The 12,420-nt window shown below is 40.6% G+C and overlaps 1 protein-coding gene across 7 annotated transcripts in view; it reads left to right on the top strand.

Moving 5' to 3' along the window:
* The window catches only part of PCDH15 (protocadherin related 15), a 1,681,879-nt gene extending 1,670,958 nt beyond the window's left edge, over positions 1-10,921 (top strand). For 3 of the 7 annotated variants that reach the window (XM_053910274.1, XM_053910280.1, XM_053910279.1), the window contains 4 exons: positions 1,272-1,310; positions 5,584-5,654; positions 6,517-6,625; positions 10,054-10,921. In XM_053910274.1, the coding sequence (XP_053766249.1) occupies positions 1,272-1,310; positions 5,584-5,654; positions 6,517-6,625; positions 10,054-10,599 (765 nt within the window). In that variant the 3' untranslated portion in view covers positions 10,600-10,921. Of the gene's footprint in view, positions 1-1,271; positions 1,311-5,583; positions 5,655-6,516; positions 6,626-10,053 lie in introns of those variants that run through there. The other 4 variants (XM_053910276.1, XM_053910281.1, XM_053910278.1 and 1 more) reach the window with 3 other exon arrangements.
* The last annotated feature ends 1,499 nt before the right edge of the window (positions 10,922-12,420 follow it).

Genomic DNA, 12,420 nt, shown 5'->3' with positions numbered 1-12,420 from the left:
CCAGTCCAAGGCTCCTTCCCAACATATTCGAGCTAAGATCGTAAAGAGTTGTGAAAGGTCAGACTGAGAAATCTCTGGTTTTGCATCGTGTTCGTTTGAGTCTGAGTCTGTGGAGACGATAGCGGGCGTTCTGGCCAGTGGCATCTGGCCGGCCGCTCGGAGAGTCGTACTGCCTATGAGGCCACCGAGAACCCAGCAGAGTTTAGCAGATAGCTTCCCAGTCAAGATGGTGAAATGAGTGTGCACCCTGATTGGCCAGTAGTGTAGAAATGCACAAATCCTAACGTGTTTGGAGATCAAGACAAATGAATTTAAGAATAATTGGTTTTCGGGGACAATTATAACAGCTAACAGACCGGATAGGATATCTCTAGCTCCAACTTCCTGCTTCCTTGAGTGAATGCCTTAACTAGACCAGCTCGCTCACAGCCGTGTCGTGGAAACTGTAGCCCTTCAATCTCATAGCTGTCCTGCTGGTCCTTTCAAACGTCTGCTTCACTGCTGGAACTTCTCCCGGAACTTCTGTGCCCACATTCCCAGTGCTTACTGTAAGATTCATGTTGTGTAGCTACACCCCCCCACCCCTCAAAGAGTGGGTAAGCCACAGTTTGATAAATTATCGTGAAACGGACCAATAGAGACCTGGTTTCCTTTCAGTAAGTATGGGTGAGGTTGGGAGGCAGTAAGAAGTGATCCCCACGAAATCAGAGGAAGGACGATGTCCCTAATCACAAAGAACCTCCGAAAGGGTGCTTAATGCCTGACTGTAAGCAACTCATGTTTTGGTAAAAAGAAAAATGGGGAGCATTTCTTAAATATTGATGATGAGTATATTACAACTGTATCATGATTTTGTGCACTCTCCTCTTCTCACTAATGAACCTGATTGCATTTAATGTGATTGGGGAGAAAAAAAAGAGGGGCAATTTAAAACAAGGTTAGACTTGTTCAAAAGGATTCTGTGGCACTTAAAGTGCTTTTAAAATCATAAGTAACTATATTGTTTGTACTAAGAAGTTATTTATAAGTTTCTTATTAAGGTGATTTGAAGTTAATCACAACAATGATGAAATTTTTTGCAAATCCCTATTATTTTATGTTCTAACATAAATAGTCAAAATATCGGTTGCTATCACATGAATGATCAATCATAATCCCAAGGTAACCAGTTTTAAGCTGTGGCCCTCTTTTTTCTCTCTTTTCAATCACGATCTTCCTTTTCCACCCGAAGTCTTTTCTAAACCTTGTTCTATTTTAACTTCCTTTGGCAGCAACAGCAACTGCTGAGGCCTTCTCTTCTTAAACCAGAGGTATCAGTTTTCTTTTCTTTTCAACCTCGCTGAGCCTTCGGAATTAAGGCCCGTTCTACCTGTAGGCAGACTGGGTGACTGCCAACACGATTGTACAAGACAGGACAGGAGGTGGTTAAACATTAACACAAATAAGTAGGCGAGAAAATCACTCCTCTACCTGCTTGCGGGGGGGGGGGGGGGGGGGGGGCTGAAATTCTGAACCCTTAGCTCCGTTCTCTAGGAGTTAGACAAGGAAGCCCTTGGCTCCTGTTGAAAACAAGCTCTCATTGAAAGAGACAGATCACGAACCTGATCATTCTCTTGTCTCAGTGAATCTAGATGCATCAGAACCCTTCCTGGGACCAGTCAGGGTTTGAGGAAAGAGCTCTGGCCTCTGTACTGAAATAAGGAAAAGTAGAAATTGGGTTGTGATTGACACTCTTAAATCATTTCATGGGATTCAAACATGATGCCTTTGGACACATGTCTATTTCAAAATGCCTAGGACATTTTCTGCTGCCATGAGAAAAAGATAATCAGAATTTTAAAATTAATGCACATAATTAATACTTGTATGCACTATGCGCTATCTAAATTTTTTAAAATAATGTTTATTTTAAATGTATCTTTCTTTTGGCATAGTTGGCTGCCAAAGTGCGATCCAAGTGGTTAAGTGGTTAGAATTGACTCTCTAAAATTTGGAGGTTGAGTGGCAGGAATATTCAACTTTTGTAAACTTTTAGCTAAAATTTCTAGGAAGACATTCCCATAGACTACTGAATCAGATAACTCGGACTTAAGATCCGAATGGCAATTACTCGATGCAAAACCATAGTCAAGACATGCTCCTTCCGTTTCATCGTCCCCAAAATCTCGGCAGTAATATTGAATATACAAGCTCCTACCTCAGCCACCGGAGCACGGTAGGAAGAAACTCAGCAAATGGTAGTAATACTGTTGCTTTTGTTTGCATTAGTGTACATGTTTACACTTTGTCAGTAATTTGCTAAAATAATTCTGTCTTGTCTGTGTGGTCAGAAAAAATGTGGGGCAACAGGGACTGCATGGGGCAGTGGAAAGAGTTGATAGCCCCAGTCTGTTCAGGCCAGTTAGGGAGCCTGATGGTTGCTATGCCTTCCTTCATGTATGTATGTGTCTGTGTATCTATGTACGTATCTATGTATCTATCTATATACCTATTATCTATAATCTATCTATTATCTATCATGTATCTACCTATCATCTGTCTACCTACCTATCATCTGTTAACTATCTATCTATCATCTATCTCTGCATAGTTGATGCTCTGCCCTTCAGCAACTGATGGTATAAGAATCTAAGAGGGACCCTTCAGATGATTCCCTTCAACCAGCTTCTGTCTTTTCCCACCTAGCTCAGACAACAGAGTGACTGATTGAATCCAGAATTAAGTTTCCTGGATTCCTTTCCAATTGCTTCTATCCTTCTGTGATATTTTTTAAGTCATCTGATAACAGGTATATATCCTATTCTCCCTTTAGGAGAATAAAAGTGTGTGTCTGTAAAGGAAATTGATTCTAACTCTGAAAATCTGAAATTCACTCAGTTGCATTATGTTTCCATAAATATTTGTTTTTCATTATTGCCAAAAGTTATCAAAATTCAAAATGACTTTGGTTTTTAATTGTTGTAACGACACATAACTTGAGATCTTCCCTCTTAAATTTTACATGGTTAACACAGTGCGGTTGACTATAATAACACAGTGTTGCATAAAGGATCTTTAGAACTTTCCATCCTGCTTCACTGAAACTTTATACCAGTTGAAAGCGGTTCCACATTTCTCCCTCCCCCACCCCGTGGCCATATCATTCTAGATGGACAATTTTAGACACCTTGTTCAATGGGATCATGCAGTATTTATCCTTCTGTGACTGGCTTATTTAACTTAGCATAACGTTCTCAAGGTTCATCCATGTTGCTGCATATAACAGCAACCCCTTCTTTTATAAGGCTGAGTGATATTCACTGTATTTATGTACTACATTTTCTTTATCCATTCTTCCACTGATGAACATTTAGGTTTCAACTGCAAAATCTGTTGGTGGTCTTTTCTCAGTCTCCATATGCATGACACTAAACATGCATTGGCCAAAGAGTTTAAAAGCGTTAGTTCTGAAATCAGTTTGCTTCATTTAAACCAGTATAATTGTGTTGGGTTTTAGATGCGTCAAAAGTCCAAGCCTACCAATATGAAAAATATAGGTAGAGAGATTTATATTTAAAGTGTTTAGTTTGAATAACTTAAATTTAGACTTTAACTGTGTCCCAATTCTTATTGACCTCATTTCCCACTACCATTTTCTGTAATGAGCACTTTTTGTTGAAATATAACTACAGACATAAAAGTAAGCAAGTGATACTGCACAGCAGGAAAAATTTTTACAAAATGCACACCCCCTACTAGCCTGTCCATACCAACACCCGCATATTATTTCTCCTTTCCGCCAATGACTCAGCTGGCTTGTTTTTTTCCTAAGTATGTTAGGTAAAAAAATAAATACTATAAAATAAAAATTAAAATATATATATATATATATATATATATATATATATATACACATAATTTCAGCTTTGTTTAAGTATATTTGACAAAATCATAAGAAATTTAAAGTTTACATTGTTGTGATTGGCTATTTGGTGAGAAACCGTTATCTTTTTTACCAAATTTCAATTACACAGTTATCAACTGCAGTCACCATGCTATACATTCAATCCTCAGACCATCCTCATCTTGTAGTTAAAATCTGTACCCTTTTCCCAACTTCTCCCCACTTCCCCCAGCCCCTGACAACCACTTTGCTAATCTTTGTCTTTATGAGTTTGCCTTTTTATTTATTTTTATATATTTTTGTACTCCATGTATGAATGATACCATCCAGTATGTGTGTTTTTGTGTCTGGCTTGCTTTCCTTAATGTAACACTCTCAGCTGCCACCCGTGGCCGGACTTTCTTTTTAAATGTACACTTGTGTGCACGGTGGCAAGACAGTAGCCAGTGAGGTTTATCCAAGGTACTCTTACCACGGATTGGAAATTTTTCACTGGCTTCTAACACACACATCTGTTTGTGTTTCAAGCTTATGTAAATAGGAGTATATAGAATCGTGTGTTTCTTTTGCCCATCACTCTGTTTGGGCGGTTCATCTCTGTGACTGTGTGAGGTAGGTGTGTGTATCTCATGGACTTGTGCTTTGGTTCTGGTTTTTGGCTTTTACAAGTGATGTATTTTGGTGCACATTTATACTCATTTATGTTCAGCATATAAACTGAACTGTACTGAATTTCTGTCAAAGGATATGCATATATTTGACTTTAGTATTACTGCCAAACATTTTCCAAAGGATTTGGCACATTTGTAATCTCTCCAGAAGTATGTGAGACTTCCGGCTACCCCATGTCACTGCCAAAACATGTGACTGCTGATCTTGTTGTTTGCTTGTTTTAGCCATTCTTGTGGGTAGACTGAATTAGGTGTTTTGGTTTTCTTTTTCAATTTATTCTTATTTATTTCGAGAGAGAGCAAGTGGAGAAAGGGCAGGGAGAGAGGAAAAGAGAATCCCAAGCAGGCCCCTCACTGTCAGCCCAGAGCCCAACTCAGGGCTCAATCTCATGGGCTGTGAGATCACGACCTGAGCAGAAATCAAGCATTGGATACTTAACCGACGGAGCCACCCAGGTGCACCGTAGAATTAGCAGGTTTGAAAATGTAAACATCCCTGAGCGGTCTCACACATTAATGTTGTGTTGAATTAATGTATAAATGATCATCATCATATCCTTTAATAAAAATAAATGTAATGAATAGAAGTGCTCCGGGTGCTATGAAGCTGTTCTTAGGAAATGAAAAAATGCTAAAGACAACATTATAATTCCTTCAGGCTAAAGTCTGTTAATAAAACAAGTTAAAATACAGTGAAATATTTTCTACTGGTAGTTTGTAAAGTTACCCAAGAACAAGTGATATGCTCATCTGTAATCTTTAATAGATTCACCTAATAGATCTAATAGACTCACCATTAGAAAAAATGTATTTTTTTTACCCCCTCCATTCTAATGACATAACTTTCATGTCAAATAGTTGGAGCCAGAAAAAAATGTTGAATATGTTTAACTAACATTTGAAATTAAAGTTTGTTGGCAGGAGTGTTCTGAGAGTCATGGGGATTCTAGGTCTGGAAATCTAAATTCATATGATATGAAATGTGATGAGAATTTATTTTCAAATGCAATTTCTCTTTTTGAACAATAGGAGTTATCCATGGAGTCTGGAATTGATCCTGGCCAGGAATTTGGACAAGATTATTACAGTTATGAGCATGGGTACATCTTCAGATTTTTTTTTTATCCAGTATCAATATTTTTATGAAAAATGAGTTATTAGATATTACTAGCATTTGTGTTGCAAATGTGATTTCATCCATTTCATCCTTGAAAATGAATTATGTATCTACTTTTAGTTTCAATCAGGTTTTATCCATTTTTTTAACATTCACTTCTGGTTTGATGTTCTATGCTGATATTGACCACAACTCTAATGAAGCAGTAAAATGATTCAAACTTATTTAAATGAGGAATAGAATTCAAACATATTTGCTCAATTCCTGAATTCACCATTTATTTCATAGGGTATGTTTAATATTTGATGTAACTAGTCAGCCTCAAGACTTGCCCAAGAGAAATTAGGAAGAAAACATACTTTAGAACCCAGTAATAAGCATTTCAAGCCACCCTACACACGTTAACTGCTTTCCCAAAACACAGAAAGAAAATGTAAATACCATTCCAGATCATGTCTGAAGCAGGTCTTTGCTGTAACTATAGAGACATTATGTTGTGAACAAGCTATTAGTTTTACAAAGAACCTATTTCATGTTCTAAATTCTTCAACTCATTAAGGAACGATATGCTGTTCCCTTCACACTAGCCTCTCCCCTAACCTGAATCTGAAATAACCTGGTTCTTTTTGCTGTTATTCCAGGGCACCGTCATGGCAAAATCCATTGGCCATCAGGTTGTAGTTCTTGCTCTATGTTTTAGTAACTAGGTGATAAGGAGCATGATAGGTGGTGCTGTAAATAGATGTCTGTTGATTGAGTGATGAAGACAAAGAAGAACACCGAGATCAGTCAAGGTTACACGGACCACACAGAAACGTGTTGAAAGTTGTAAGTTTCTGTTACAGGTATGAGATGCCTCAGTATGGAAGCCGTCGCCGTCTCTTACCGCCAGCTGGACCAGAGGAGTATGGTGAGGTGGTTGGTGAAGCCGAGGAAGAATATGAGGAGGAAGAGGTAATGTGATGTTTAACCCTATTTGAATAGCAGACTACAAAATATTTCAAAAATCAGAACTCCCATTCACTTAGTACATGTTTTTCATGGAAATTTCATTATGTGGACCATTTCATCACCTTGTTTATAGAAGGAAATTCATTACTGTGTATGTTTAACTTATTTCCTATGATAAAATGTTAAACACCTGGAATAAAGCCACAATGAAGTTTATATCTTCTAAAATCCTAAATGTGACTCCATAAAAATAACATTATAATCAAATACATAAAAAGTATTTTGCAAAACAATGGTCACTTTGGTTCCCACATTACCCAGCATATCTAAAAATCATGAAAACAGTATAGTTATCAAACAGAAGGAAAGCATTACCACCAATATTTTTAATGGAATTCTATCACTTACGTTTTAATTAACAGGAATCATTTATATACTTGTCTACAATATTTACTTGAAACATTTATCCAAAATAAAAACAAAAACAAATGTTGCTAAGGTTATTCCCTGTTCAAAATTAAGAAAATAGTCAAATTTCACATACACCAGTCAGATAAAGTATTTAATAATTTCCTGATTATTTAAAATTTTGTTTAAGAAAACACAAAGTGTTTAATCAACGTGTAGGGATGGGAGAGAGAAGAGTTAACGATTACTTCTTTCTCTTTTGATCTAAGACGCAAAATAAACTCTGAATAAGAAAAAGAAATGTGAAAGCGTTAGATTCTGGTAATACAAAGTACAAGCCAAAATAAAATACTTTTTTGTGATCACTCTGTGCCTGGATGCAGTGGGGTGAACGGTGGAGAGCCGCCCGCTCATTCTCTACAACTAGTTACAACCTGCAGGTTCATCCCTGCCCAACTTGTGCGGGACAAGGTCACCTGGTAACCGTCCCCCAGCTGACACTTGAATTGCATTTTCGTGATTTTCAGGAAAAGGCAAAGAAAATTAAAAAACCTAAAGTTGAAGTCAGAGAGCCTAGTGAGGAGGAGGAAGTAGTTGTCACCATCGAGAAGCCACCGCTGGCCGAGCCTCCCTGCACCACATGGAAGAGGGCCAGGATATTCCCCATGATCTTCAGGAAAGTTAGAGGGCTGGCCGAGAGGAGGGGCGTCGTGGACCTCGAGAGTGAAGAGTGGCAGCGACGCCTTGAGGAAGCGGACAAGGATTATCTGAAGCTCACCCTGGACCAAGACGAGGCCACAGAGAGCACGGTGGAGTCAGAGGAAGAACTCCTCGAGCGACTACACAGAGTACAGCGAAGAGGAGTCGGAGTTCAGCGAGTCGGAGACCACGGAAGAGGAGTCTGAGTCAGAGACGCCCTCGGAGGAGGAGGAGGAGAGCTCTACCCCTGAGTCCGAAGAGTCGGAATCCACAGAGTCAGAAGGAGAGAAGGCCAGGAAGAACATCTTTCTTGCCAGAAGAAGGCCGGTTGTTGAGGAGGTCAAGGAGGTCAAAGGCAGGAAACGGAAGCCCCCCGAAGAGCCCGAGGAGGAGCCCAGGGAGGAGGAGGAGGGGGGAGGGCCAGCAGCAGGAGGGGAGAGTGAGCTGGCCTCCGTGGACGAGCCGGCAGACCTGGAGGTCACCGAGGAGGGGAGCGCAGAGGCGGCCTCGGGGGAAGAGGGCTCGGCCAGCGAGGAGGAGTCAGAGCCGGCCAGTAGTGTTAGCAGCAGCAGCAGCGAGAGCCAGTCTGGAGGGCCCTGGGGCTTCCAGGTGCCAGAGCAGGACAGCAGCAGGGACGCGCGCCGGGACAGGCGTCTGGGAGGCTCCGAGGGCTACGACACGGCCCTCTGAGAGCAGGACAGGTGGGAGTGTGCGGTGCTCCTTGCTCTGTGTGCTGTGCCCTCTGTGTGCTCTCCGGGGTGACGCCTGCAGGGAGGTCGTGGGCCTCCTCTCTGTGTGACCTGACACTGGCATGCCCGAAAAGGGCAGCCCGCGCTGTCCACGTGTATGTGTGCGTTAGAGGGTGTCAGGGGACACGGACTCCCCTCTCTTCTGGGTCGTGGAAAACAAGCGACTAATCCATATTTAATACTTCCTAGTGGGGCTCCTGGGAATGCATCTGGCATCACAGCTCACCAGGGACGCCCGGCCTGGCCGCATGGCTTCGTGAATCCATACGGGGGTTTTGGCTCAACTGCAGACCGTAAAATCAGGACACAACTTGCAACAGTGACAGCTCTAAAAGTCCACTTTTGTCGATGTGTACATTTCAACTGGCCAAAAGTATTCTATAAAATACCACCCAGGGGCGTAAATGTCCGACTCTTGATTTCAGCTCAGGTCATGATCTCACGGTTCACCAGGCTGAGCCCCACGTCAGGCTCTGTGCTGACAGCGCAGAGCCTGCCTGGGATTCTCTCTCTGCCCTTCTCCCGCTTGCATGTGCGCTCTTTCTCTCTCTCTCTCTCTCTCAAAACAAGTAAACTTAAAAAAAAAATCCCACACATGTTCAAACATGTTTGTGGCTGGTGCTTGGAAATACTAGAAGCTAAATGAAATTAAGTTTAAAAATGAAGCGTATACCACTTCTTTGTCATCGTGGGTAGGGGTTAAAGATTTAGGAAAAAAGGAATTGAATTTTCACAAAACATTCTTCTGGGTAAGTGAACATAATAACTTTGAAAGATATACCTGGAAATCCAAAAAGTGTGGCTTACTTACTGCAACATGTTGGTGGTTCACATATCCCGAAAACGTGCAACTATTTAGTACTGGCTAGCCTTCGCTCCTTGTCGTTTCTGACGTGGACTGGTAAAAGAAAAATGTAGAAACGTGCATGTGTTCCAGTTGCTTACTAGAGGAAAGTTCACAATAATCTGTTTACCGTTTTGTGTATCGCTGGGTAAATTATTCAGGATGGGAAGATATTTTCTTTCAAGTTAACATACATCTAAGTGGAATCTACAGAACATATATATTGAATGAATATATTTAAATGAAGTATCCAGAACACTAGGATGCTCCTCATTTGGCTAACAGAGGATTAATTAGGAATTAGAATAATGCAGATTTAAAAAATATCTTTAAGATTTGGGGACAAGAAGGATTTTACGAACAGGCTGTACTAATGCTGTGCCTGCCTTCTAACCTGACCTCCCCGAAATGTGTAGCCACTGTCCAACAGTGGATGAGATCCTCACTCCGATATAAATAACACGCCTGTTTTTCACAGAGAGCAGTAACTTGATCTACAAGAACACAAGTGCACCTGCAAAGTCAGCTCCTTAAGGGAGCCCCACTGGACTCTGAGAAGGGATGCCCTACCAGCCGTGGGCTGGGCCGCGAATGGACAGTAGTTTCTTCCTACCTCTCTCCAGTCCTTTACCTCCGACAGCTTTGCATCACGGGTGTTGAATTTCACAGGCCTTGTAACCTTTGCCCCTCTGATTCCTGTGACCGTGACTCTTTGTCTTTTCTCCCGGCAGTGGGCCAGGAGACGGATGATCAAGCTGGTCGTGGACCGCGAGTATGAGGCCAGCTCCACCGGAGAAGACAGCGCCCCAGAGTGTCAGAGGAACCGTGTGCACCCTCGCGGCCCGCACAGCAACATCAATGGCAACATCTATATCGCACAGAACGGTTCCGTGCTGCGAACCCGCCGGGCCTGCCTCGCTGATACCTTAAAAGCCACTTCCCCCGTGCGCCTGGGGAGGCACTTTAAGAAACTCGACAAGTTGGCAGTGACACAGGAGGAGAATGTCCCCCTGAACACGTTGTCCAAGGGCCCGTTTTCCACCGAGAAGATGAACACAAGGCCCACTCTTGTCACGTTCGCCCCTTGCCCCGTGGGGACCGACAGCTCAGCAGGGAGGCCGCTGGGCCCCAGGCTGAAAAGCACAGTTGAACAGGAGGCCGACAGTAAGAACGTCAGGGACCCTCTGGAAGTCCACAGCGACCACACGCACTCAGACGACGAGGAGCTCTGGATGGGCCCCTGGAACAGCCTGCATATACCAATGACAAAACTGTGACTGGGGTTTTCTAAGAAGTTACTTTGATTTTTACTTCAGTTTTTAATAAACTGCGCTTTTTATTGCCGCTGACAAAGCGACGTATGGGATTTATATCATGCACACAAGCGAAAACTTTGGAAAATATGCTTTAAACTTTAAAAAAAAAAAGACAAATTTGCACTCACTCACATTTGTATCAGTGAATTGTTCTTCCGGGAAAATCTTTTTTGGACAGACTCTCAATTCAGTAAATAACATCTCACTTAAATGCATCACTTAGCTGTTTTGTTGGGTCTTGAATTTTTTTTTTCATTATAATAAACAAGAAATAATTTACTAAGTCATCATTTATATTTTGTTGATTAACACAGATGACTCTTCATCTCCACCTTCACAGAACTTTTTTTGGTACGTGTGAATTTTCTTTTCATTAAAAAATGGGAAAAAAATTTATATTAGAGGATTTTACAGGTAATGGGTTTATACAGCTGCTGTCTACACCATACTGATTTTTTAAAAGAATAGAATTACAAAGTGATAGCAAATGTGGGAATCTTCCGTAAATTATTAGGAATCATGAACCTCTTTTCCTTATTGTCTGATATAAAGTTTTTCAAAATTTTACATATGTATCTGTTGACCTTTTAAGGAACACTAGAGGTCCTATCTCTTTTATAAATATCATCTGCGGTTTTCCCTCACTCCCAACCCCTTTGCACACACACTTTATGAATACTGTATCCACACCAAACATAGTATAATTGAGTTTCGCCATCTGAAGTGAAATAATTATTTGGAATTCTCCAAATAAATTCTCCACAGAAATCTCCCCCTCATCAAAAGCTTACTGAGGTGGAAAAAGATCAAATAGGAAGAATGCATCTAAAACCACAATTTCAATATGGAAGACGTAGAAAGATCAGAGAAGTCTATTTCAATATGGAAGACGTAGTAAGATCAGAGAAGTCTCACATTAATGTCATTGGACATGAACATTTTGTAAAGGAATTTGGCAGGGTCAAGAATTTAGGTAACACGTAAAATGCCTAGGAAGGGTATAAATCTATGGCTTCAAGTCTATTATGGTATTTCACTTCTCCAGCTCCAGTTTCTTTATAGACTATTTTAAGAATGGTAATATCTATGTGCATAAAGTGCAGAACCAGATAAAGAAAAAAATGCCCAGGTAATCATTATCAAAGAACACAGTCAAGATTTCTCACCACTAAACAAAGCACAGCGTTTCACCATTCACAGAAAGGAAAACCAAGTATCCTTTCAAAAACAAAAAAAATCTCAGAAACTTGCCTTGTGTGCTGCACACTCTCCAGATGTTAAAAGGATGACACTATAATTGAAGAGAATTCGGAATTTTACTGAATAGGACTTCGTCGGATATAGCTATAGTTCACCTCAAATTTTGCACAGTATTGACCAAGTTCGGATTTCAATAAAATTCTCTCATGCATGCTTATTATATGGTTGAAAGAGATTGAATAATGCACTATTATTAATTCCTCTCTCACGTTTCATAGTTTAAAAATAGCTGATTATGTTTCCTTATTTCCAAAGTGAATGAATTGTATGTAACATAAATTTGCCAACTTATATAAGTAGTATGTTTTAATTTCAGGTTTCAAAAAGTACTTGAGAGCAAATGCAGGAACATCTCATTTCTCTGACATTATTGGAAATCGATGCCTTCTATACCCTTGCCAGAAAACTACCAGTATTAACTGGAAAGAAATATGACATTCTAACATTAGCTTCTTAGAAATTTAGAATCTTGCTCCTGCCCCCAGGTCTACTAAACAAACATCCACATTCTCACAAGACCCC

Source organism: Panthera pardus, unplaced genomic scaffold, assembly GCF_024362965.1.
Source record: "Panthera pardus isolate Hobbes unplaced genomic scaffold, ASM2436296v1 HiC_scaffold_22, whole genome shotgun sequence".
Lineage (NCBI taxonomy): Eukaryota > Metazoa > Chordata > Mammalia > Carnivora > Felidae > Panthera > Panthera pardus.
The sequence above is the reverse complement of the archived record's forward strand: the minus strand, read 5'-3'. Positions and strand labels throughout refer to the sequence as shown.